Genomic DNA, 26,634 nt, shown 5'->3' with positions numbered 1-26,634 from the left:
ATGGTCTTGTAATAAATTCCAAGCAAGTGGAAAATCAGCTTATTAAAACAGCTGCAAGTGTTAGGCCTCTGTAAGGGCACAATCTCATTTCATTTCAGAAGTGCTTTGGCACAGGTCACTGCAGAACAGCGTGTTTGTAAGCACTGGCCTGATTTGCCATTGTTGAACTAGACCTAAAGGATCCAGCCTGAGACTTTTTAGTTCTCTCTGGAGGACAGAGGTGACAATAGTTCACCTTTTGAAAGGCTTAGAAGGACCCAGTTTCTGCTAGAGCAATGTTTCTGAACAATACAGCAGGGAGGGAGCTGTATTACCCCATTAGCAGTACGGTGAAAGAAGAACGCCATTGGCCCTGAAGAACTAGTGTCACCTTATACCTGTTCAGGAAAGCTACAGCTTGTGACCAAACTTAACTCCTGCAGCAAATACTCTTTGGGTGCTAATCCTCTAGTTCTGCATTTGGCAAAAGCAATCTATTTGCATTCTTTGTGTGAGAGGCAAGGAGTCTGACCTTATGTGGGGGAAGCAGATACTAGTTATGCTAGAGGCAAATTTAATTTTCATTGTGCTTAACTTGTTCACAAGATCTTCATCTCTCTTTTGTGTATCATGCAAGAAACAGTCACACCTGCTCAAGAAACAGCTGCTTGCATGTGTAAAGAAAACAGAGTCTGTTTGCTACACAATGCAGCAGTATGATTATTAAACATTGTCTGCATAGGTACAAACACTTCCAAATAAAATTGGTATACCTCTGGGGTGTGACCTGCATAGCATTTTCTTTACATCAGATATGTATTTTAGCAGAATGCTTGAATGCTACACTTTAATGGTCAAATTCTTACTGCATACAGGTATTCACATAATAATGCAGTACTGTGTTCCAGTAAGCAGTGAGGTAAAGTACTGCTTAACACAACACTGGACTCAAAAGGAAAACTTCTGTAGCTTCCTTTGCCGATACAATAATTGGTTCTGGTTTAAAACTGTTCTTTCATTAGATCTGATAACAGCACTGGTTATCAGGAACAGAATGTTTTAAGAAAGTAAAAGAAAAACCAAATAGCAAAACAAAAAACCCTGATCAAAACTAATATATTAGCACTGAACAATAATATTTTGTACCTAAATGCTACTGCTGAACCCAGGACAACCATCAAATGACAACAGGACACAGAGAATGCTCTCTCACTGTGTTCTTCAAGTATCTAACCCCAGGAATAAGTTTTCTTATTATCTCAGCTGTTTCTACACCTCAGCTGGCTGCTAAGTAAAATGGGTATTTCCAGACATTCTAGTTTTGCTATTCTCAACATTCTTGTTTTGTTTTCCTAATTAAAACCTCATGCACTAAAATACTTCATCACATTCCTTTCCTACCTTTCTGGGTTGTTTACGGGGGTTGGTTTGTTTTCTGTTTGGGTTGGTTGGGGTTTTTTTTTTGTATTGATTTGCTGTCTGTTAAGCTTGTGTCTTTAGGAAGTAAATAAATGCATTAACAGTTACATAGGTACCTATCATGAGCCATCTCACTTAACAGGTAAGAAAGTTAGTATCACCTTTAGGGATGAAGAAACTGAGGCAAAGAAAGGGCTGACATTCTTGTCACTGATCTGTGTGCTACTGGTGAAAACCAGGAGTCTTTTAATTTCTTGAACTTAAAATTCTGCCATATATTCTTTCTAAATGAAATTATCCTTAATTATTACTTAATGCTTATTCCTAAACCTTATTCACATTGTTAAGTACTACAGACTCTTTTTTATCAAGATACAAAAAATAATGAGTTTTCTTAAGTAGAATAATAGCTCTTCAAAATACTCTATCATGTTGTTTGTCCATATTACAAAGGTACATTCAAGCCAGTTTATATTAAAGTGCTTAGTCATTAAATATTCTTAGTCACCTGAATTCAGAAGTTGCATAAATTCCTTTGCAGAAGTAGCTGCCAAATACGAGCAGCTTATGTCCATAAAGGCCAGATCTCTGCTGCAGTCATCAAGAATTTCACTTACTATTTTCATGACTTGACTGCTGAAGCATAGAACTGACTAGTGCAAATGCTTAGGCACAAGTTTGATTGAGATGCATGCATTCTTTTTCTGTGCAGAGGCAATAAAACGGCATATCACTTAATCCATCAGTTGGCATTCCAGAAAGCCTTAAGAATGGGAAAGTCTGTGAAACATTTGGCAAAAGAACAAAACAGGGTCTCATATCCTGTTTTACAGCATAGTGCAACCAAAAACAATTGTCCAACATATTTTTGTAGAGTATACTTAAAACAACAGAGCTGAAGCATTAGTTCAGTTCATACTTGGCCCACTTCCAAAATTCTGCTTCAGGTATTGTATGGCTTGAGCAGGATACCACCCAGGAACAATAGCTAGTATGTTGCTTCATCCATATTGTCATCACTGCCAGCACTAAAGTCATCTCCGTCTTCAAAATATGAAGAAATGTAGTCATTTTCCTAAACAAAATGAAAAAAAACCAAAACATCTATTGCTGTATATGTGGAGGAAACAATCTATGACAGAAACATGCTTGGAACTGCTTGAGCACCCACGTTTTGAAACAGTAATAGTTTTTTTTTCTTTCCTGATTTCTTGGGAAAGAAAGAGGAAAACATCCTAATGAAATCCTGATATCTATGAAACAAGAGGCATCACAGTCTTAGTGATGAAAATGAGTAATTTTATGTATTGATTTGTGGCAGGACACATTCCTGTTTGTGAGATCATTTTTCTGAGCTCTTTAGAAGTAACAAGTCTAACATACCCACTTGAACTACAACAATACAATACAATGAAGAATGTAAAGGAATGCCTCTTACTACAACTCTCCTTTTCAGAGAAGCTCAGGGCTTTTCTTTGTCTGACATTCAACATACTACTTAATGAGTGGGACCAGACTTTGCATAAATAGGAAAATCAACATTATACCTCTTCTTGCTCTTCTTCATCATATTCCTCTGGGTCTTCTGCATCTTCATCATCTTCACCTTCTTTGTCTTTTGTCTTTCTCATCTTCAGATTTTTCTTCTTCATCATCCTTCTTTTCCAACTCCTGTCACAAGGCACTCTCTTTTATAACATTGTTACAGCAACAGCACATCTTCCCCACTACCAAAATGTTATGCTGCAAGTTAACAGCAAGAGAGCCAGCACAACAATGCAGTGCAAATGCTTTTTGGTCAGTATTTAAAACGACATAATGTGAAGCATAAAACTCCACGAGGACTTACTTGATCAAGCATTAGCCATCGGACTTGAAGTCTACAAAAGTATGTCTCGTGTAATAAATTGAGATGATTTCCCTTTACCAGTTGCTGTTAGAATAATTGACAGTAGAAGGCCATGTCACACTTGATAAAGCAATACCACATTCTGATAATCTGTCTGCATCAAACAACTGATGGTTCACCAAGAGAAAAAATACAAGGCTGTTTCACCTTTAAGCTTCCCATTCCCACATGGTGGGTACTCACCTCCAAAACTAAGTCACTAAGTTTCTGTGTGTTTCTTCTCTCTCAACTTCCAAAATTGTTTAATTTCCAACATCAGTAGATTGCCAAAACAATAAATTTAAAAGCTCTGGCACCAGTTCTTCCTTCAAGAAGATCTAGTAGTAACTCTGCTACATCACTACACAGTGCAGAACAACTGGTTGTTGTGAGTCAAACAGAAGCAAAGAAAACAGCTTCTCCATGGCCAGGTTCTACCCTTATCCTCTCCCTTGTGCTACCACATTGCAGAACAGTTGTCTGACAGAGTAACAGGACAAGGCCAGAAAAAGGCTGCTCTGGTTATTTAAGTTGTACCAAAAAACATACTGAAGGTTTCATGTTCCTTCAGCAATTTCTACTGTAGAGTTTAAAAAGAGTATGCACATCTTACCTCAATTTTTTTCAAAATATCCACATTACTTTTAGGCTCAGAGCTTTTTGCCTTTCTTGGTTTTGCACCTCCTGGAATAAACCACATCACTATTATTTTTCTTTTAATATGGAAGAATACAAATTCACTGTTTTACTTCCTCTTAAGAGCCTATATATTGAGTATGTTAAGGAAAACCCATGTCACCTTATTAACATTACCTCAGGCTTTGAGCTACATAATTCACGGATATGTAAATGCCTGATTTATGCAAGTGATGCCTACAGGCCCAGTCTGAAATTTGCTTTAGACAGTTTGCTGACCAAAGGTTTGGCCAAAGTATGATGTTCAGCTTCAGAAAATACTTTTCACTTACCTACATACAATATATTAGGTAACTAGGACAAAACATCAATTGTTATTTTTCACCACTTTGAGAATGAACTCAATAACGTTACCAATTCATGCAACACATTAATAAGAGCTGGATGCATCAGACAGATAATAAAAGGCAGGAGTATATTAGCTCTAACACAGAAGGCATGGTTACTGCAGCAAGATGGCTTTTGGACCACAGCTGGCTTTCATCTAATGAGTCCACAGTATGTATTTCCGCCTGAATTCATAAACATGATTTTCATTAAGTTAATCTCTCCAATCCACCCTCTTCATGCTACTTCACTATATGGTGAAGCGAAGGTCAAAAATAGCATTCCAGGTAAGAGCTACCTGAATGCAGCACCCTAAACTAAGGTTGCCCGAATTCCAAGGAGATGAGAGGAACCAAAGAGCTTCAGAGCAAGAGATGTGACGGCATTTATAGAGCTCTGTGAGAAGTCCTGTTTCTACAATGGAACTGTATTTGTCCTCTCTTGCAGAACTTCTCCTTACATGACCTATTCAACATTTTACACACTTACAACACAGGGCTGTACCTCACACAGATAGCTCTTTTCAGAAGGGTTGAAGTGCCTGTGTAAAGTGCCAAACTGGTATAGCCACACAGCTTCCAATGGATAAGATAGCTCATGTAACTTGCCCTGTTTCTACACTGGACTGCACTAAGTAGCATCAGAAAGAAAAATAAAGGAAGGGATGTCCTTTCTGGGGCAGAGAGTAACCCGATGAGGTTATGTATTTTATCTGGCCTAATACTGAAGGAAGCAGAACACTAAGAGCTGCTAAGAGAACTGTATTCTGTCAAAAGCATTTTTCATAAATAACATTCAGTTCATTTCAGGTTTTGCCTAGGAAGGGATTATGTGACAAAAGCACTGCACAAATCTGAGGGAAGTCAAGCTGCTCTGTAATAACAAAGAAACAGCATCAAAGCAAAAACACCCAGAATGAAGTAGGCTTTTAAGGAAAACAAGTGGAAAGTGTGATTCAAAATTACATCTCTACAGGCATTTAGAGACAATGTGTATAGAACAAACAGCCTGGAAATGGAAACAGACATGCAAGAACTTTCCTTAAATGCTGGGTGTCTCTGGTGTTATCATAAAATTAGAGAATGGCCCATCATTAGTAGAACTTCAAGAAAACCGGTCCCTTACTTCCATGTAGCTTAGGGGCACAATGGAATATAATCTTCCCAAATACCCATTCTCAGAGTACTTGGTCTTAAACGCCTACATCTGATTATTATCCATACATATGGATATAGCTGGCCTACGAGAGTTGAGGTTAAAACATTCAGGGAAACCAGAAAGGGAAAGGGAGAGGTGTGCAGAAAGGAAGCTATGCCTGTAAATGTAACTGTGCAGTGATGCCAAACCCACTCCTGCACTACACTAAGGGAGAACGGTGGTAGGAAGTCTCTTTGAATGTTGGTGCAGATTCTCAACTCCCTCATCATTGTGCCACTTGCTTATAAAGTGTCACCTAAGATGGCTGTCCTCAAAATAGATCTCATATGCGTCACTGCTTAGCCATTTACAAACCTCCTGAGTCACATGGATTTTTTATGGCCTCTGTATCATCAGTATTCAGGTAACAGGATTTAGGTTGCTTTGAGCAACCTGGTGTAGTGGAAGATGTCCCTACCTGTGGCAGAAGGTTGGAATTGGAGGAGCTTTAAGGTCCCTTCCAATCCAACCCAGTCTAGGATTCTGTGATGCCCAGAAAACCACCTAAACCCCCATGATTTTTGTTTTCAGGGGAACCTTTGGGTTTTTCTTTAATCCAATCAAATTCTCGTGGTCAACTGATTTTTGCTATTACAACTATGTAAGAATATGTATTTTTAAGAGCAAATAGAGAAACTGGCACAATAGAAAGACAGAAATCCCCAACAATGTGTAGTGATTCTTTCCTAGTTCATGATAACTTAAGTTCATTCCACTTAAACTTGAGAAGAAACTTCTTCTCAGTGAGGGTGACGGAACACTGGAACAGGCTGCCCAGGGAGGTTGTGGAGTCTCCTTCCCTGGAGACATTCAAAACCCGCCTGGACGCATTCCTGTGTAACATTATCTAGGTGTTCCTGCTCCGGCAGGGGGATTGGACTAGATGATCTTTCGAGGTCCCTTCCAATCTCTAACATACTGTGATACTGTGATACTGTGATAATCACAATATTGTAACGAAAAATAATAAACTGGCATTTATGACTTCATTGGATCTTGGGGAGCCAATTATTGTGTATAAGCTTATAAAATCCAGTCCAGTTTCTTACTAAAAACCAAAACAAACAAAACCAACCAAAAGTAGGTATGTACTGGTTTCACCTTTAGGGATTTTGCAAATAAGTACTAATTTTCAGTTGAAACTTGCAAATAAGTATTTAATTTTCAGTTGAACCTTGCAGTCTGCCTTTAAACCATGCTTCTCAAAGATGCTCTTAGAAGCAACAAAGCTTCCAGCTGAGCTAGTCTGCGTGACTACTGCACATTCCCTTTTCCTTTTCTAATTTATCTTTGAACTGAAAAATGACACATGAAGGACTAGGAAAAAGGGAACAAGAATGTAAACAATTATATACAACAGACAGCTAGATACAGGAGGCCAAGTGCTATTTCACATCGACAGAGAACATACTTCTACACAGAACTTAAAATTGAGAGTCATGCATGCTAGAAAACATTTTGAAAAGCAAATACTTGTATGATGCTGTGTAATAAAAAAGGTGTTTTTTTTTTCCTGTAAGTACAACCAATACCAGCTCCAACTGCTGTTGAAGGATCTGGTTCACAATTCTGCAGAAGCAAGCTGAAAACAAACAAAGTAAAACCACGGAAAATAGAAAATAACCTACATCAAATCACGTATAAAAGGCTTCAAAAAATGCAAAAGTCAACCAAATCATAAACAGATAATTGAGAAACCCAAAATATAAAGAAAATTTGAACAGCCAGCTATTCACTGAATAGAACAGTGAGTATTGACTAAAGGTACAAATTTTCAAACCAAAAAGATCTGTGGGTTTTTTTTTTAATCTTTCACTGTTACTTATCCTATATGTTAATATGGTACATCAATACAAAAGGCAGGAAAGGATTATAAATCTGTTCCAGTAAGTTAAAACATCTTACAGAGGCAAAGCAAAACCTACAAAAGACACGCAGACTTGTAAAATATTTAGAAAAAAATCTGCCAAAAGTCCTGATTATTCAGACTAATAAACATTTCTACCATTTTTTAACCCTAGCCAGCTCCAGTATGTCTTCTATCACTCAACTAGTGCATATTAAATGGTTCTTAAAAATATATACCTTTCTTGGTCTTCTTCCTTGGCTTCATCTCTCTTGGGAGCCTCCTCCAATCTGTACAGAAAATAGCTTCAATATGTATGAATGATGATTTACAGCAGCAGTCCTCCCCCTTCCACCAAGGACTGGCAGGGCCTCCTGCTGTGCTTGCTCCTATTTACATGCATGTCTAAATGTTTTAGCACACAACAGTTTCAGGGAATTCTGGCTGTAGTTTAAATTGAGTACTGCCATTTCACCCACTTCATGTCATGGGCATCTGCCCCAGGGAGGGCAAGGTTCAGCCATTCCAGTGGCCCACATGCTCTTCAATTTACATTCCATTATAAGCCTGCATTAGTGATCTATACAGATATGGTTGTGAAATCTGATATTATAAAACCCAGCTACCTGTGACTGAGACATTGGGTTGGGTTATTTTTAGTTACGTCAATGTCTGCTCCCAGTTCAAAACTAGTATCTGCATGGCAAGTAAGGAAGAAGGAAAGCTAGAGCGAGAGCTAAAAATTCCACTTGTGCTGCTCATCTGTTTCAACTGAGTAAACAAATAAGATCAGACTTTTTTTTTTTTTTTCTTTTTGAGGAAACAATACTTCTTGATCTTAAAACATTCAAAGAACATAACCCTCAACAAGGAATAAATTACTTGTTTATTTTTGCTTGAAAAATAATGAACTAAACATTTAAAAGAGCAGAATATTTCATAGATAAAGAGTTATCCTTTGGTAATCTCAGATATTACCTGGGGTCCATGTTGGATGCTCCTTGTCCTGGTACTTTTTACTGTACCTCTCAATTACTATAAAGGATAGAAAGAGTTAATTGAATTCCGTTAAATAAAATGCAACCCAGGCACAACCCTTCATATTTTCCTGTAACTAAATAGTGTACTTTTTAATTCCACATTGAACGCTTTCTGGTGCTGTTGTCAAACACTTAAAAAATAGTTTAATGTTACTACTCTGAGCAGTTCTTACAGTTCCCAGGACTGACTAATCATTAGCTAAGTACTTGCAAGAGCTGGATTTTACTGGCACCCCAAAAAACGCAAAACCCCTGAATGCTGCATTGCTTTTGTGGACTATCTCCTGTCAATCAAAAAACTATCCCATGCTAAAAAAATCCGCAACAAACCCATCACCACCCAAAATGATTCTATCTTCTATCCTTGGAAAGCAAGAAAACATGAAGTCCTGATACAGTCAAGGAAACTAGGTTGAAAAATCAACTGAATGCTAACTCTTTTCTCAAGAGTTTCACAATAAAACCTTTGCTACAAAAGCAGCCAGTGACATTCACCACCACTGCGCTCATCACAGACAGTACCTGTAATTCCCAGCTCTCAGAATGATCATGATCAGCTAGCTCCCAAAACATTCAGTACTTCTGCAATGGCAAAGCTTTGCAGCATAACACAGAGATGTCCTGAACAGCAGCAACACATTCTAGTCCATTTAACCTCTTTCCAGGCACAGGAATTAAATTGAGAAATGCACTGTAAATGGTACAGTAGTTATACAGTACATCCATTCATACTGCAAGAAAACTTTCTTGTACAATCTCTAATGACAAAAGCAGTATCAAAACTTGCATATTTTTAAATTGGTCCCATTTTTTCTTCTCACATTAGAATGCTCAACCACAAAATCCACTTAATGCAGAATTGCTAGTTCTGATTGCATTAGTAACTCATTATCCAAACAGGGATAGTTTTGTGGGCATGCTACAAAAAGTGTGAAGAAATACAGACTGTGACCTTTACAATCAAAAACTTCTAACATACTCACCAGAGAAAAGGAAGGGAGAAGGAAGAGATTAGAAATGAAGCTCAATTTTAAACTTAGTTAAGTGAAAGCAGAAGACCTACTTAAAACTATGTAACAAAGAGCATGCATTTAAAATGACACTGTTGCAAGTGGCATTTAAAGTAGGTGGCTTTCACAGATGCTGTAAGAAACTGCAGGGAAAGAAAACAATAGTTTTGGTTTCAGCTCAAAGCTCTTAGTGAAGAACTAATTGCTGATGCCATCATAAAAAAAATATGTCTGACTGACTTTGGCCACTCATGGCTAATGTATTAATTCCAAACCACTGCCAAGGTGATAGTCACCCAGACATAGCAGATACACCTACAGGAAAAGTATGTATGATTCACAGGTTATGAAGTGAGGAAAACAGGGAACTTATTATGGAATATGACTACTCCTCACAAAATGAGTGTTGAAATGAATGATGAAAATTTACCCTGTATGTCACACTACAGCATCAAAATTGCCAGGTATTATGAGGCATAGCTTTCATTTACTACCTGAATAATGAAAGGAAGCTAGCTAGCTATGTCCTAACTAATTGTTTCCCTTCTCACACTGCAAAGGACCATTTGGCTCACAGATGTTGTGCTGAAGGTTTAAAACAACCCATTTGCTCTTGTAGCAAAGCAAATTTAAGGAGCTCCTGCCCACAGTCCCCCTCCTGCCTCTTAGTCCTACCAGACATTTTCATGAAATACAAGGGGAGCAAAGGGCTATAAACCAGATCACAGGAAAGATCAGCTAAAAATTATCTACTCTGGGGTAAGAAAGTGATTTTCTTAAAGCTAGGCCCCTTCTGCTACATAATGCAGTTCCAAAGACAACTGCGTACCATGACTGAGATGAAAGCAAGCTTTTTAAGCTGCAGACCACTGCTGATGTAATTATATCCCACCTCTCAGCCAAGGCATTTTTGCACAACTGCAGGTTCAGTGAAAGGCTCCCTCAATGTACCAACCTACCCTTGGGGAGATAATAAGAACATCTGTAGCATTATCTGAGCATTCAGCTGTTTTTCCTGCAACTGCCAGTTTTTGCAGAAGTCTTCAAAGCAGACAGTTCTACTAAGAAGCATACTCAGTTACAGGGAGCGATCACTCGGTCTCAGAAAGAAGGCCGCAGAAAGAGAAGATGATTTTGAGGTGAACAGTAAGAACCATCAGATGAGGCAGAGCTAGAAAAGAGAGATAATATGTTCTCACAAAGTGGTTGGCTCCTTGGAAATAACCCTGACCAGCTCTCAGGCATAGCAGTTTCCTTTTGTGTGCCTGAAAACTGCAAACTTCAAGCCTGACAAAGATCAAGAGCACTGCAAGCCTCTAGTAAGATGAGAACCCAAAGACACTGAAATTTGTTTCCTCAGAAGATGAAAGAGAAGATGTGATAAAAGAGTAATCTGGAATTCATAATAGGGATCTAGAAAGGAAGATCAGATCTCTTCTCCTTGTTCCTAACCAAGCTCTTACCTGGCCGCACCACCAGGGTCCACCATGGGCTATGCCTGAGCTGCACTACGGCTTCCTGCTGCTGACTGCTGGCCTCCAGATGCAGCTCAGAGAAAATACTCTGCCTTTTGTGAGCCACAACATCTGGGCAGCAGCCTGTTCACAGCTTGCACTGCAGAGTGCTGCTCCATTTTAATTAGTGCTTTAGTGTAAGAACAAGTGGACAATCAATAACGTGTTAATCAGTGTTATGTTCAAAGCCTAATAAAAAACCCTGCATGCAGCCTGAAAAACCTCTAGAATTGGCCCCTACCTCATGAACAAAAACTATCAAGAATTCAGAGGGGATTGGAAAATGAACCTGTATCATACTGACATCATGAATATTCAGTCAGAAAATATTCTGATGGTTTTGGTGTGAAAATTAAACCATGTAATTTAGAGTTCAAGTCAGCTCTCATTACTCAACATCAGCACAACACAGAAAAGAAAAGATTATCCAGTGTTTGGCCATTTTGGATTTCTTAAACATTTTATAAAGCTTTTTAATGACTTCATATTGCACTAACTGGAACTAGGGTTCAACACGCGGCACTTCCCACTATGCTGTATTTCCTATTTTCCTGTGACAGGCCTTGCCATTCAGAACATGCAAACATGCACTCAGGTGTATGACACCCATAGGCAAAAGCCACAAATAGAAAGAAGCCCTTCTCACAGTAATAATCTCCTGTAGCTGCTAGATTTACAATATTCCCACATTAAGGGAGACAGACATTAAAGTCTTCTTACCCCGCTCTCAATCTTTCCCCACTAGCTCGGTTTTCTGACTAGAAAGCTTGGATTTTAACAGTATTATAATGTGTGACTGGATGTCAAGTATAGCATAGCATTAAGTATTATCAAACAATAAAAAAGTGGGTAATTTTTAATTATGTGCAGCAAAACACATTCTTAGGTCAAGCAGAGTTAGATCAAGCTTTGGCTTCTAATCCAGCTCTGCTTCTGAAGCCAACCTCAGTAAATCATTTATCCATCTCAATCTTTGTATTTCAGGTGACTTGTCAGTAACACTTACCAGTCTTTCCTGAATGGACATAGGGGGAAAAAAATCAGTACCTTTAAAAATGTCCAGCTATTAAATACAACATTATTTTAAGGATGTGTTTACACATTAAAACAGTATTTACTACGGATTTTTTTTGCTGCAATGCAAAATTTTGGGGTATTTTAACACGTACTTCTGCCTGTTTTGCTTGTATTGGCATATAATTGAAAAGACTGCATATACTTGGTCTAAAAGTTTCTTACTGTGTATCAAATGGAACACATGTTTCATACCTCTCTCTTTCACACAGTAATTGCACTTGTAGGTGTGTGACCTACAACTTCAGTAGTAAAAGCAATAAAGCTCTCTATTATCTTAAACTGCCGACTTTATTCCTCATTATCAGTACAAAATACATCTTCACCACACGCATTTCACTACATCGTCCTTCACAGAATAACAGCTACTGAAGGTAGGTATATAAAAATAAAAAGCACACAAACAAACCTTCACAATCTTCTTCTACTGCCACAAAATATGGCATTTTTTTCATAGTTCCTCTAAGATCTTGTTTTAAGGCCAACATGTAATCTTCATCTTCTCCTGTTTTCAGAGGCACTGGCTTATTGTCTGTACTCTGTACAAATTATATTTATTAATTATAAGGTCTTAATATCCACAAAATACACAGGAACACTAATAAAAGCTACAATAAACACAGCTAATCACAGAAGAGTGCAACTGTGCATTATACTACTTCACAAGTATACTTTATTGCATTCTGACAAGCACAACTATGTTTACAACTAAATTTATACCTTTTATGAATATGTATCTTTATCAAAAAAACATCAAGAAGCCAAGCAAAAGAAAAAAGTATTAAAACTTTAACAGTGCAATAGTCATTCATGGTCATGTTAAGCTCTTAATTGCCAAAAGCAGTTTTACACACCAGCCCAACTTACTCAGAAATCATTGCTTCCCCCCTGGAGTAGTTCTGGCCTTAACCTCTTCTAAAACAGTGGTTTAACTGCATTAAATACGATTGCTTTAAGTAACAGGGACACCCTCTCCATGACTTGTCATGCAAATAGGTTGTGCCATTACATAACCAGGAAGCACACAGGCCCTCACCTTCATGCAGTTCAGTTTCTGTCTGTTGAATTTAAAATTAATTGTTAAGGTTTGGAATTTTTTGTGTTTGTTTTGTTTTTTAACTACGAAGGTTGAAATTGGAAAAGCTATTTAAGCAAAAACAGTTTTAAAAGTATACAGAACACTAGAGCCAGAGACAGAATTAGAGAACGGATTACATTTCGTTCACAACACAGATGATGTGCAGTCAATTCCTGAGTGGTAAGTTGCAATGCATAAAGTGCTACCACAAGTCCCAGAGCTGGATTATGACAGGAATTTATTGCTTGCAGCTATTTGCTATCTTGCCAATGTTTTAAATCACTAATGTTGCTGATGGTAAGCTGATGCTCCTTAATTGGGTTTCTAATTGCATCTACAGGAAATTCACAAGAACTCAGACAATGTGTACTAGAAATATGTAACAATGACAATTCACTGTTTAATTTCACTGTAAGTCAGTCAACAGCTCTAATACAGTTTGAGACACTGCCCATTTATTAAACATAACTCTTGAAGTTTTTATCAATCCTAGTTATGCCACTGGGTTGACTGGGTTCTTTTTTCTTTTTTTAACGGCATTAGACTTCCTTTAGAAGTTTAACTTAGTTCTGAAACTTGATTCACAGAAGCAGAAAAGCATCTTCAGCTTCTCCATGGTCTAAGAGAGTAGAGGCTAATAATTCTCCTACAGGGCTGATTATTGCTGACTATAACTGCAGAAGCTGTAGTTCACACAGAATTCAGTTGACTTGTGCTATCAAGCAGACTGCAACGTTCACATTAGGAACAGACTTAGTACCCAAGAAATCACGTAACTGTGAAGGTGGACTAAGTATACATAACATCTGGCTCAGTAAGTCAAACCTTGGATGAAATAACTATTCAGAGACATCTCAGCACAGCATCAGTTATAAGTCAGACTTGCAAGTCCTGTAACATAACATGAGACTGAGAAAAATTTCACGCACCTTGATCAAATCCTCCCATAGGCGGGAAATTCACTTACACAAAACCACAACTTTCTGCCTCGAGATTGTCTAAATTTCCCTGCATAGCAAACTGCAGTCAGAAAATGCTCTTTCTTCCCCTTTAATTTTAAAATGCATCCCAAATGCCAAAATTCAATTAAGTTTCCTTAATTGCATAAAATACCTTTATTTTCAAATTGGTTTCAAATGCAGCTATTGAGATACAAGATAATCATCAAAATCTTTTATGTTTGCATGAATGATAAATTTCTAAAATCAGCAAATCCATTCATAGCTTCAAATGCTAGTGTAACTGAATTGCAAACAAATTCAGATATCCAGGTTTCTGTTACTGTAATGTCCAGAAAATCAAATTATGATGAGGATTCAAATCAATGAACATCTTGCAATCTAGTTAAATATGTAATTCGACAGTTAGCAAAGGGACAAGAAATAACAGTAAGAAAAATGATTGCTTACATGAAATACTTCAAAACTGACCCAAAGAGCTTAGGTTTGTTCATGTATTTCATTACATTACCTAAACATTAGAGTGTCTCTTTACCTGAACACAGAGAACGTGCTCAAAGATATTTGCTGTACTTACAGGAAAGGGTGGTGGAGGCTGACACGTGACATCAGGCAGAGCAGCACCTTTAGCAAAACCAATGGCCTCAATGTTGAATGTAAATGCAGAACATCCTCTTCCTCTACTTGACCCTGTCATTTGAAGTTACTGAAAATATGACAGATATTTAAAGATTTCTTTTTGCTACATATATCAAATGCATGTATACCTATGACATTAATGTCTAATAAATATTATACAGTACTTTTAAAACCAAAGATAATTTTAAATAATTTTTTTTTCCCACCCTCTATAAATCTGGTACATGACTAAAATCAACTCCCCCTCATTTCTGGTAGCCACCTCTGTGTGCCTGAAATTACATCCTAACCTAGGGATTTTAAAATTCTTCTTCTAAACCTTAGATGCACTGACTTCAGTTCCATGAGGGTGGAAGAATGAGAAAGAAGATGAAAAAAAAACAGCAGAAGTTCAAGGACCCAGATATAGGTGGAAGGTGTCCCTGCCCCATGCCAGAGTCAGGGGGTTGGAACTAGGTGATTTCTAAGGTCCCTCCCAACTCAAACCACTCCATCATTCTATGATTCCATGAACCTGAACTGCTTGTGAATATATTCTGCAGTTTCTGAACTTTCCTCAAAAAAAACATTTTGTGTTTGTCACACATGGCTTCTTCCTCCTTCAGATTATTCCCCCCCTCCAACCTCCCTCTATGTGTGTAACTAGTTTTGGGTACTGATAAAAAGAACAAAAGCAAAGAGGTTTGATGTAAAAGCATCAAAGGACTCCAGTATGTCTGCAAGCTGATCGAAGAAGGTTATTGCTAACTGAAGCGTTTCACCAAGGATGCAAAAGGAAAATAGATTACAAAACTACATTTACAGTCAGATCTTGCCACCTTCACCGTTAGGACAATTGTCATCACAGGATTTTATGGCCAGTAGGTTGGCAAGCAAAGCAAAATGTGAGCGACACTTCTTACAGGGAAGATGTCAAGAAATGGGACACAAGAGAAGCCCAGCTGAAGCAGTATGCTACTGCTCCTTCCCAAGACCACAGCAAGACCAATTTGAGGCCCCAGTCTAGAAATCATAGAATCATAGAATAATTAGGGTTGGAAAGGACCTTAAGATCATCCAGTTCCAACCCCCTGCCATGGGCAGGGACACCTCACACTAAACCATCTCACCCAAGGCCTTGTCCAACCTGGACTGCCAGGGATGGAGCATTCACAACCTCCCTGGGCAACCCATTCCAGTGCCTCACCACCCTAACAGTAAAGAACTTCTTCCTTATATCCAATCTAAACTTCTGCTGTTTAAGTTTTAACCTGTTACCCCTTGTCCTATCACTACAGTGATACATGAAGAGTCCCTTCCCTACATCCTTATAGGCCCCCATCAGATGCTAGAAGGCTGCTATGAGGTCTCCACGCAGCCTTCTCTTCTCCAGGCTGAACAGCCCCAACTTCCTCAGCCTGTCTGCATACAGGAGGTGCTCCAGTCCCCTGATCATCCTAGTAGCCTCCCCTGGACTTGTTCCAACAGTTCCATGTCCTTTTTATGCTGAGAACACCAGAACTGCACACAATACTCCAGGTGAGGTCTCATGACAGCAGAGTAGAGGGGCAGTATCTGCTCCTTTGACCTGCTGGTCACGCTTCTTTTGATGCAGCCCAAGATATCGTTGGCTTTCTGGGCTGTGAGCACACATGGAAGCTGGGTCATGTTCATTTTCTCATCGACCAGCACCCCCAAGTCCTTCTGCCCAGGGCTGCTCTGAATCTCTTCTCTGTCCACCCTGTAGCTGTGCCTGGGATTGCTCCAACCCAGGTGTAGGACCTTGCACTTCGCATGGTTAAACTTCATAAGGTTGGCATCAGCCCACCTCACAAGTGTGTCAAGGTCCCTCTGGATGGCATTCCTTCCCTCCAGCGTACCAACCGAACCACACAGCTTGGTGTCATTGGCAAACTTGCTGAGGGCTCACTCAATCCCACTGTCCATGTCACCAACAAAGATGTTGAACAAGACCAGTCCCAACACCAATCCCTGAGGGACACCACTTGTTACTGGTCTCCAGCTGGACATTGAGCCATTGACCACAACTCTTTGCGTGCGGCCATCCAGCCAGTTCTTTATCCACAGAGTGGTCCATCCATCAAATTGATGTCTCTCCAATTTAGAGACAAGGATGTAATATGGGACAGTGTGGAATGCTTTGCACAAGTCCAGGTAGATGACGTCAACTGCTCTACCCTTCTCCATCAGTTCCGTAGCCCCATCATAGAAGGCCACCAAATTGGTCAGGCAGGATTTCCCCTTAGTGAAGCCATGCTGGCTGTCACCAAGCACATTCTTGTTTTTCATGTGCCTTAGCATGCCTTCCAGGAGAATCTGCTCCAAGATTTTGCCTATGTGCTGTTTACCATTAACTGCAAGGTTACTATTTTGTACCCTGTTGGTAAGAGTGAGTCTGTTCTAGGCTTACTGCTGTATTATCAAAATCTATTCCCTGTATTATCAAATCTATTCCCACCATTAGTGGGCAGGTGAGATAACAAGTTCAAACAGGAAACAAGAAACAGCACAATACCTACAGTTTCTCATATGCTTGTCTAGAATAACAAGAAATGTGGACAAGAGTTATTATTAGAAGCAAAGAAATGCATACTTAAGATCTTTTAAGGTTTTACAGACGGAAGCAATGGCCTTTATTATCAAATGCCATTGAGAAACTGATTGATGCAAGTACTGTCCTACTTATGATTTTCAACACAAATAAGCTCTGCTTGGAAATTACATTACATATTTCCACATCACTCAGCAGCATATAAGACTGTCTAAAAATAAAGACAGACCTAAATAAATCATTTTAAGAATGACAACAAAGCACAAACAAAGTCTGAGCATTTAATTACCTGGAAATTAAAAAGAAATAGCAAACTCAGTTGAAGAGAGAATGAAAAGCAAGATGTGAGCCTGACAAAAAGGAGAAATATAAAAGATATAGTAAACCCCCAAACACAAGCAATTACATTATCCATGTGTGAAAAAAAAGGGAGTGAACAACAGAAAACAGAAATATAAAAAAAGGTAAGGGAAATGTCCAGCTAGCAAGGAGAGGCACACTGTTTACATTATTACGGTGAATGTACAGGTCCATTTCTTAAAAGCTGCTCTAAAATTAATTTTCAGTAAGACTGTCTTGAAACAACAGCACATTAGTGTGATGAGAAGTAACAAATTTCAAAGTAGAGGTATTTCAACTCCACATTTTTAGTGAGAATTGTGGCATTTTCAAGCATACCAGCTTAGGTTTATGTCTAAGGACACCATGAAGTGACACTGACGGATGACTGAAGAAATAATGAAGGAAACGCTGAGCTGTAGAACTAAGTCACCAAGCATGACAAAGTTACCACAATGACTAGCATTTTGGCTACCACAAGGGATGCTGAATGGAATGGCTGGGCCCATTTTTGTGCCTGTGGATGATGTGCGTGTCACTCTACAAATGAGGAGAATTTCAGGTTTAAGCTTTTAAATTTTGTTCAAAACTATGTACGCTGTGGCTCAGGCAGTCAGCAGGGAATGAAAAGCAGCCAGTGGGATGGCGGCCGGTGTGACGAGACTTAGTGCCGGGATGAGCTCTCCTTATTTTTCTCAGAGCAAAAGTCTCAATAGTGTTTGGATCCTTGATTTTCAGAAACAAGTGCAGCTGGTGGAAGGGAAGAGCATATAAAGGAGAAAGGACTGAAATACAAAGATTGGGGGGGGGGGGGGGGGGGGGGGGATGTGTTTGTTGGAGTTTTTTTTTTGTTCTTTTCTTTCTTTTTTTTTTTTCTTTTCACCTAATGACCCTCAAGGTAAAAATTACAGAATCCCAGACTGGTTTGTGTTGGAAGGGACCTTAAAGCTCATCCAGTTCCAGTCCCCTGTCACAGGCAGGGACACCTTCCAGTAGACCAGGTTGCTCCAAGCCCCGTCCAACCTGGCCTTGAACAGTGCCAGGGGTGGGGCAGCCACAGCTTTTCTGGGCAACCTGTGCCAGTTATTGATGAAAGTGCTAAAAGAAGGCGTTATTTACCGGATGAAAGCACTTATCACCGGCCGATGTCGTATGCGGATACACCCGGCCGGCTCCTCCCTCGCCCGTCCCGCTCCCTCATCCCGCGCTGTCGGTCCCCCGCGCCTCATGCCTCTGTTTCCCCCGTCGCAGACGGGTCTCAGCCGCCTCCGCCCGGCCCTGTCACGACAGAAGAGGCGGCTTCACCTCTTCCGTCCTCTCGCAGGTCCCACTCAGGCCTTCCTCCCCGCCGTTCTCCGCCCGCGGGTGCCGCAGTGGGCCGGGCCCGGCGCTACCCCGCCCCGCCGCGGTGAGGTGAGGTGAGCCGCCGGCGGGACCATGGCGGCGCTAGAGTGGTTTGCGCACAAGCCCCTAGGCGGTGGCATCTTCTGGATCCAAGAGCGCTTCTACGAGTCGGGAAACAGGGCGAACATCTGGCTGGTGCGGGGCTCGCAGCGGGACGTGGTGATCGACGCGGGTCTGGGGCTGCGCAGCCTTCCCGACTACCTGCGCGCCGCAGGGCTGCTGGCCCCGGCGGACGCGGCCGAGCCGCGACCGCTGCTGGCCGTGGCTACACACGTCCACTTCGACCACTCGGGCGGGCTGCAGCACTTCGAGGAGGTGGCGGTGCACAGCGCCGAAGCTGCGGCCCTGCTGCGCGGAGATAACTACGAGGCCGTCACCTGGCTGTCGGACCGGGAGGTGGCGCGGCCGCCGCGGCCCGGCTGGCGGGCTCGGCAGTTCCGCGTCCCCCCGGTCCGGCCCAGCCGCCTGCTGCAGGAGGGTAAGCGGCATTCACTCGAGGGTGGAGTGGTGCGCAGTGTTTGTGAGTCGCGTGGCACAGCGGCCGCCCTCTTGCCGCTGCGCTCGTTCTGCTTTATGCGTTTCCTCGTGTTGCGTAGACTCGTATTGAGGTTTAGGTTGGAAGGGACCTTACAGCTGATCCAGTTCTAACCTCTTGCCATGGGCAGAGACACCTTTCAACCAGATGTGATGCTTAAACTGATGTTTTCTTCTTCGCTTACTGTCTCTGCAACCCTCTTTGCAGAATCTAAAAGCCATCCGATGTCATCAACATGGGACAACAAAGCCCCCACGTAGTGGGTTATATTCTTAAACGATTGTTTCTACCACTTAAAGTATTGATGGGACCTGGTAAACAGACACCGTTCAGCCTGGAGAAGAGAAGGCTCTGAGGAGACCTCAGAGTAGCTCCAGTGCCTAAGGGGGCTACAGGAAACCTGGAGAGGGCCTTTGGACAAGGGCCTGAAGGGACAGGACAAGGGGAATGGCTTTAACCTGACAGAGGAGAGATTGAGATGAGCTCTTAGGCAGAAGTTCTTCCCTGTGAGGGTGCTGAGGCCCTGGCACAGGCTGCCCAGAGAAGCTATGGCTGCCCCATCCCTGGCAGTGTCCAAGGCCAGGTTGGATGGGGCTTGGAGCAACCTGGTCTAGTGGAAGGTGTCCCTGCCCTTGGCAGGGGGTTGGAACTGGGTGAGATTTAAAAAGTCCCTTCCAGTCCAAACCGTTCTGTGAAATACCCTGTGCATGCCTGATCTGTTTGCCCACTGATGCAGGTATTTTTTTCCTTAGACTGAGAATCACTCAGTGGTAATTCAAGTGACTAACTGAGCAGGTTTCGCCTTAGGCTTCTAACAGTATGTTACCATGTCAATCAGCTCTAGTATCTGGTGGCCCTTATTATTTACAAGCTGACAAGGCATTACAGTGTAAAGAACAAAGCAATTTATTGAAAGAGGTATTTCAGACAACAGGGGTTTTGTTTTACAGAATTTACATAAATGTAACTTCTACTGAAGTGGCTTTTACCGATAGAAATCCATTTAGCCTCTTGCAGCAAACAATGACTAGGTTATTTTAGCAACAACCCACCTAATAGTACAGTATGGTAAAGAAGGAGTTATAGGGTAACTATCTGACAGACAGGTGACACCTTTTGCTGGGGTCTTGCTGTCTTCTTGATAAGTTAGGCCATCCTGCATAGATGCTTGGAAAACCAGAACTGAAGGCTTCAGAGATCTGGTATGAGTTTTAACAGTGGTCAGTCAACAGAAGTTTAAGTGGTATTATCTTTAAAAGGGAGGAATTATTAAAAAGATAATCTTATAAAAGATGAAGCAAACTCGCTGTCAAAGTAACATCAAGGTTTCTAAGACAACATTCACTGAGACAGGCTGTGTGGAAGTGACATATCATAGTGCACATGGAAGGCTGTAGGGCAAGGATATCCAGCAGTGCTGAAAATACAGGTGACAGTACTCTGTTACAGTCCAAAGCCACAGCTTTTTTTTTTTGTACATTGCCTGCCTCACTTGTTTAGGTTTTGCATTATCTTAACCGTACCAGATCTTTCACTGTAGCTATTCTGGCTAAAATTGCATTTATTTGTATTGTGCCTTACCATTTAGTGTTTTCTAGTCACTTGCATCTCGTAAGACTCAAGAGCTTCCTTCAGCTGTCCCTTCAAGACAGGTTCAGAATGTAAGAATTGTTCTTAAATTCTGTGCGCATCTTTAACTTTTGGATGCCATATTCTGTCTCTTTGTATTTTTTCAGTGCCAGGAGCAGTTTGAAACCCACCTACACACTCTCCTCCATTAACTTCACCTTCACTGTGGTTTCCTTCACCAATACAGGCATTTTCAGCATAATCTTCTCAATGTCAAGTCTGTTTCTTTCTCCTGCCAAGGCTGCCCAACATTTCCCTGAAAGAGAATTTGTCTGAAAATTCCCTTTTATAATTTTGAGACTAGCTACTTGTGCAAATGTGGGGATCTGTGCCCCTGTTGGATACAGCATGGTCAGACGTTACCTCTCCAGTGACTTCTCAAAGCTGTTGTAGCATGTTCAGTACTCCTTTTCAATTGAACACCAAAAATCCTGTCACAAAAGGTATGACTTCCAGTACTTAAGTACCTCTAGGCTTGGTGAATCGTGAGGAAATCTGTGGCATGCCTGTCTCTGGTGTGAGGCAGATCAGTAACTTTCAGATTTCTAGTAGTAGCAGAGGTCTGGTAACTTTCTTGTTCTCCTTGGCAACTGAAGTAAAGGTTATCTTAATTATTAAGATGGTACTGGATGTTATCTTTTAGAACTCTTTCATGTAGTTTGGCAGCTGCTTGCGAGAAGGCAGCTTGTATGTTGGTCTTCCGTCCCTACGTAGTACGTATTTGCCACTTCTTAATTAGTGGGGTTTGCTCATTTATAATTAAGCTGGCATTACAGTTTAAAATCAGCAGCTGACTTACTTGGCCAGTTCTTCATCCCTAGGCTGAAAGGACTGGTTCAGTGGCTAGAACAGTGAAAAGACATCTAGGTTTCAGCTGGAAAAAAAATTACTTCATGTTAAGGAAGTGCTGTTTTTATGTATGTGACCGAATGAGATGAAGAAAGTGCATGGAGGCTAGTCCTGCAATTCATGTCCTGTCCTTTTGCCTTTCAGAAGTATCAGCAGTGCAATTCTAGGCAAATTAAATGATAGTAAAATGATAATAAATTGTAAAATACTTACTTTTTAAACTTTAAATACTTACTTTTTAAACTTTAAAACTTACTTTTTAAACTTTAAATTGTAAAATACTTACTTTTTAAACTTTAAAAGGAGACCTGGTTTACTGTTTGTTTCCTGTTTTATTTTGTCTATTACATTCCTTTCCACATTGTTTAGTTTATTAGCAAATAGATTGAATTAATATAGCCCAAGCTTGTGTTAACTATTACCATCATTGGAAAATACCCGTTTGTCAAGCCTGTCTTTCAGTTTCTTCTTTGGCACTCACCAAGAAAATAAATGTCCTGCTCCCACTGTGGATATATAGTATGTTTAAACTCTCAGTGTATGGGTAGGTCGTACTCTTTGTGGTGTCTATCATACATATATTTTCCTGTAACACATTTGTTTGCAGGGGATGAGATCAGCCTTGGAGACCGACAGCTTACTGTCATGCACATGCCTGGTCATTCCAGAGGCAGCATTTGCTTACACGACAAAGAACGGAAGATTTTGTTCAGCGGGGACGTGGTGTATGATGGATCCATGATTGACTGGCTTCCCTACAGCAAAATCAGCGACTATGTTGCAAGCTGCCAGCGCCTCTTGGAGTTAGTGGACAGAGGTCTCGTGGAGAAGGTGCTGCCTGGGCACTTCAACATCTTTGGGGCAGAAAGGCTGTATTGGTTAGCTTCCAACTACATTTCCCAAGCTGGGATCTGTCACAAGGTTTCTACTTGCGCCATGAAGTCCATTGCAAGCATAGCACTTCGCATTACAAATCCCAGAGTCACTTCCTAGTGTTTCTTAGTGTGTTTTGTGTGGTCTGCTCACTGTTGAAAAACCAAATGGCTTGTGAAAGCATTGATACAAGCAAAAGCAATATGCCTAAGTAAAAAGCTGGCAAATTGATACAGATGAGCTGCAAAAGTTCTCCTACTTTATTCCTACTTTTATAAAAAGTGTGTCAGTTGGTTGCTTCAGCCCAAGCTGCTGATTTTCTGTCTATTTCAGGGCATGATTGCACACATACTGGGATTGAAATATATTCTTTTATTTTTGTTACGATTCTGACAGGTGCACATATGCCAAAACAAGAGGTTTCATATTTATGCCTGAAACCTTGTTGATGTAGCACTAGACTTGTGACCATCCACTCAACTCCTGCTGAGGTTTTGGCGTAACACAGCCTGTGCCAAGAGCTGGTGTGCTGGTGGGAGCAGTACATGCATGGGACTCGTTGGGCAGAAAGAGGTGAAGGACGTCCTGCAGCCATTGTCACCTGCTTAGTGCGTGCTGCACTCCTGCATCTTTGCAGAGTAGCTGTCTGGCAGTGTCTTTAGAATCCACTAACATACAGATGTGCTGCAGACCAGACTTCCAAGTTGGAAGGTATATAGATACATCAGCTTACCCCAAAAGCTTGTGATGCAGATCTAGCATCAGATGGACTGTTGAGGCTATCATGCCTCCCAGTGGGGTGCAGGGAATACCTGTGCCTTGACGGAGAAGCAGGAAGGAACGCTCTTGCTGTTGCCTAGGGAACTGTTTGGTTATAGATGTGCAAGTTAGGAACTGGAGAATTCGTAAGCTAATACATTAATGTGTTAAACTAGCCTGTACAAAGTGGTTTGAGCCCTTGCTTGATATGTTTGATTTTTTTCTGATGAGCTCATTAAAAAATTACTTACAGAGTATGTTTTTCTGTAAATCTGAGCAAACTGGACTGTAATAAACTTAAAGGCTTTATTTGCAAGTAAAAGTATTTTTATGTGACTGGATTGTAACTCGGTTCTTAATGCTCTGTGGTAGGGGAAGGAGGGAGGCTTTACCATTATCTTGCCCTACTGCAGGTGCTGGATTAAACAGCCCATATGCTTGTTATTACAAAGTGAATGTAGCTTGAGCTGTTTACTGTCTGCTTATAAAGTGTTTTCTGCATATGTTTTATATTAAAAGTGAATTGCATTTGAGTCTGTTCCAAAAAAAAGTTATGTACAGTGAGAAATGCTAAATGATGTTGTAACTTGCATATAAAAATTGAATGTCTGATACTTAAAAGCTGTTGAAATGGGTAAAGTTTATGTAATTATTCTAACAGTATATTTAACTTTTTTAAAAGGACACTGTCTGATGTTATTTTTGTATATGGACATATATACTTTACTAAAAAGAGTGCATAAGTTTCTCCCAAATTTTAGTGGTTTGATTTTATGGGGAAGGTTCCTCCTCACCCCTCATCATGCCCAGCAGAGATGGAGTCCAAAGACTAGGCTCCATCTGAGGCATGGGGGAGTGGAAGTTGAAGCCTTCTTAACTGCTGCGAATTCTGTTGGAAAACAGCAATTGCAAAATAAAAAGTATCTCTGTAAAAAATATGAAAGAAAATGTCTTGCTTTTCTCCTTTCACAGATCACAGCACTCCTGCCTTTACTATTTGAGTATATTCTTGACCAGGATTTATACTGATAGGTTGTGCCTAGCTCTTGTTAGCAGTGCCTGTCTCCAAGCTGAAGCACAATGGCAAGTGGGCAGACCAGGTGCAGCAATGCAGTGCTTGAAAGACCTGCTACCACTCATGTCATTGTCTTTTTTTTTGGAGAAACCCAAAAATGTCAGTGTATTTCATGAGGGAGTGTTTAATCAGCAGGTAGACTTCTGTCATAAATGAAGCCAAGAGCTTTTTGTCTTGGCTCGTTTGGCCATAGGAAGAAACACAAAAAGTTAGCCTGGGAAGCAAAACAGCTGTTTAGTGAAGAGGCCCAGAACAAACTCCACTGTGTCATTTTCCTTTTTAGCCTGCTGATACATGCTGCTATTCACACAGTAGTCCAGGCACTGTTCAGGATAGCCAAGGGTTCACAGTGGGCAATCGCAGATACGAGGTGGCTGAAGTCCGAGTGGCCAAAGAAACACACAGCACCAAAGCTTACCAGTTATCCAGGTGAAGCTGTGGTGTCACAGGTTACCCAACAATAATTGAATTCCTTCAAATTAGCCATCTGTGGCATAATACCAGTAGTAATCTTGCTCTATCCTATCAGTAAGGCTGTAGGAGCACTGGTGCTAAGCCCTGTGCAGTAACACAGAGACCTCTTCTGCCCCAAAGCCTGCCAGCTGCTAAAATTTTGAGAATGTTCATTAGGAAAGTGAGAGCATGTTGAACTAGCATTTTGTGTTATACAGCCATTAGTTTATTTTACCCAATATTGATAGACTTGAAACCCTTTTGAGCTCCTAAGAGAAGGCTCACATGCGTGCCAATTCAGAAGAGAAGATACCCGTCATCATTACTTTAAATTTGTGCTCAGTATCAGGTACAACATCCTCACATGTCAAAATGCCCTATTAAGGCATGCTTAAGTCCATTAAGTATATGTAGATAACAGCAATTGCCTGGGTTTTTTTTTTACCTTGACCAAAATCTAGGAATGATTTCTCAGCTCAGAATTATGCTTTACATGAACAAAGCCCAAAATGGAGAGTAAACTGCTGCTATGATCCCATTGAAAGTAGTTTTTGAAGGTCCCAGAATTATTTTTGTGTTGTAAGAAATACACTACTAGATCAATGATATATCTTAAGTGTAAAGAACTGTCTGTGACTATTGTTAAGAATTAGCCAAGTTTTAGAGTTTGGCAGTGGCCTTGTAACACTTCTTGGATTGAATATTTAAAACATACATTGTAAGTTTAAATATTGCAACATCTTGGGTATTAGAACTTTGTTGATTTACTCGTAAAATCTAAATGTATGGGAAGTTTTGCTTCATAATGTGTCAAGACTTATGTTAACAGTTGACACATAAAAAAAATATTTTATCATAATAAAGATATAATCCTGTGCAGTTCAGTCATAATTTCTAGGTGTTTTTCAAGAGAAGCACTTTTTGATTCTAAATGGAGTATAAAGTCGTTAAAAGTTGCTAGCAGTGTTCTGAACAGGAAACTGCGTTATAAATGTTTATGTATCATGGACAAATGCTGCAAAGTTTGTATAAAACCATGAGTGGTACTTCTTGGAAAAAAAAAATCCACATTTTAACACAAATCAGAATTAGGTTTTCAGCAGAATTTGTACACAGAAAAAATGGATGTGATGAAAATTTGTATTTGGGGCTCAGTTTCAGTTTGTGGTGACATAGATTATTATTGCCACACAAGACAGTAGCTAATGACAGCTGTTTACTTGAAACAAAAACAGATCACATAGCTTCTGTTTGGCATATAACTGGAGCTTTAAGTAATCCTTAGCATACTTGATGACTAGTTTCTGGTAAAAGATAAAATTTCTTAGTAACTGATAAACCGTAGAAGTATGTGGAAATTAGTCCATGGATAACAAAGGCAGCTACTGTCATGAAAGCCAGCGGAAAAGAAATGTCCTTATATAATGGCAAGAATAAATGAAGAAGGTAATCATCTCTTCATCCAAAGACGAAGGTACTCTTCCTTCCAGACAATGGATAA

General features: G+C 40.4%; 2 protein-coding genes across 3 annotated transcripts; one reads left to right on the top strand and one right to left on the bottom strand.

The window, feature by feature from the left end:
• Window positions 1-1,987: 1,987 nt before the first annotated feature.
• Window positions 1,988-14,997, bottom strand: POLR3G (RNA polymerase III subunit G). Its single transcript, XM_057404313.1, is given in 13 exon segments — window positions 1,988-2,473; window positions 2,946-3,024; window positions 3,026-3,069; window positions 3,248-3,331; window positions 3,900-3,970; window positions 6,980-7,013; window positions 7,015-7,088; window positions 7,592-7,642; window positions 8,331-8,387; window positions 12,400-12,529; window positions 13,998-14,049; window positions 14,051-14,076; window positions 14,605-14,997. Coding segments are annotated over 13 exon segments (909 nt in total). The 5' UTR covers window positions 14,725-14,997; the 3' UTR covers window positions 1,988-2,386.
• Window positions 14,998-18,976: 3,979 nt separating this feature from the next.
• Window positions 18,977-25,950, top strand: MBLAC2 (metallo-beta-lactamase domain containing 2). 2 transcript variants are annotated; one of them, XM_057404311.1, is made up of 3 exons: window positions 18,977-19,438; window positions 22,581-22,804; window positions 24,578-25,950. In XM_057404311.1, the coding sequence occupies exons 1-3, from the start codon at window positions 18,994-18,996 to the stop codon at window positions 24,632-24,634; spliced, it is 726 nt and encodes a 241-aa protein (XP_057260294.1). In that variant the 5' UTR covers window positions 18,977-18,993; the 3' UTR covers window positions 24,635-25,950. The 2 variants fall into 2 exon arrangements, with proteins under 2 accessions (XP_057260294.1, XP_057260293.1); XM_057404310.1 differs by lacking the exon at window positions 24,578-25,950 and having other exon boundaries at window positions 22,581-24,362.
• Window positions 25,951-26,634: the final 684 nt, after the last annotated feature.

This window comes from Pezoporus wallicus, unplaced genomic scaffold, assembly GCF_028554395.1.
Source record: "Pezoporus wallicus isolate ANWC-B61680 ecotype Strahan unplaced genomic scaffold, APGP_CSIRO_Pwel_v1 contig_4322, whole genome shotgun sequence".
Taxonomy (NCBI): Eukaryota; Metazoa; Chordata; class Aves; order Psittaciformes; family Psittacidae; genus Pezoporus; species Pezoporus wallicus.
Note: the sequence above shows the minus strand (reverse complement) of the source record. Positions and strands in the feature narration are given on the sequence as shown.

Excerpts from the sequence above, each read along its gene's own strand:
- MBLAC2 (XM_057404310.1), top strand. The coding sequence starts at position 18,994 with ATGGCGGCGCTAGAGTGGTTTGCGCACAAGCCCCTAGGCGGTGGCATC. Across the intron at positions 19,439-22,580 it reads CAGCCGCCTGCTGCAGGAGG|GGGATGAGATCAGCCTTGGA; the intron begins GTAAGCGGCATT and ends ATTTGTTTGCAG.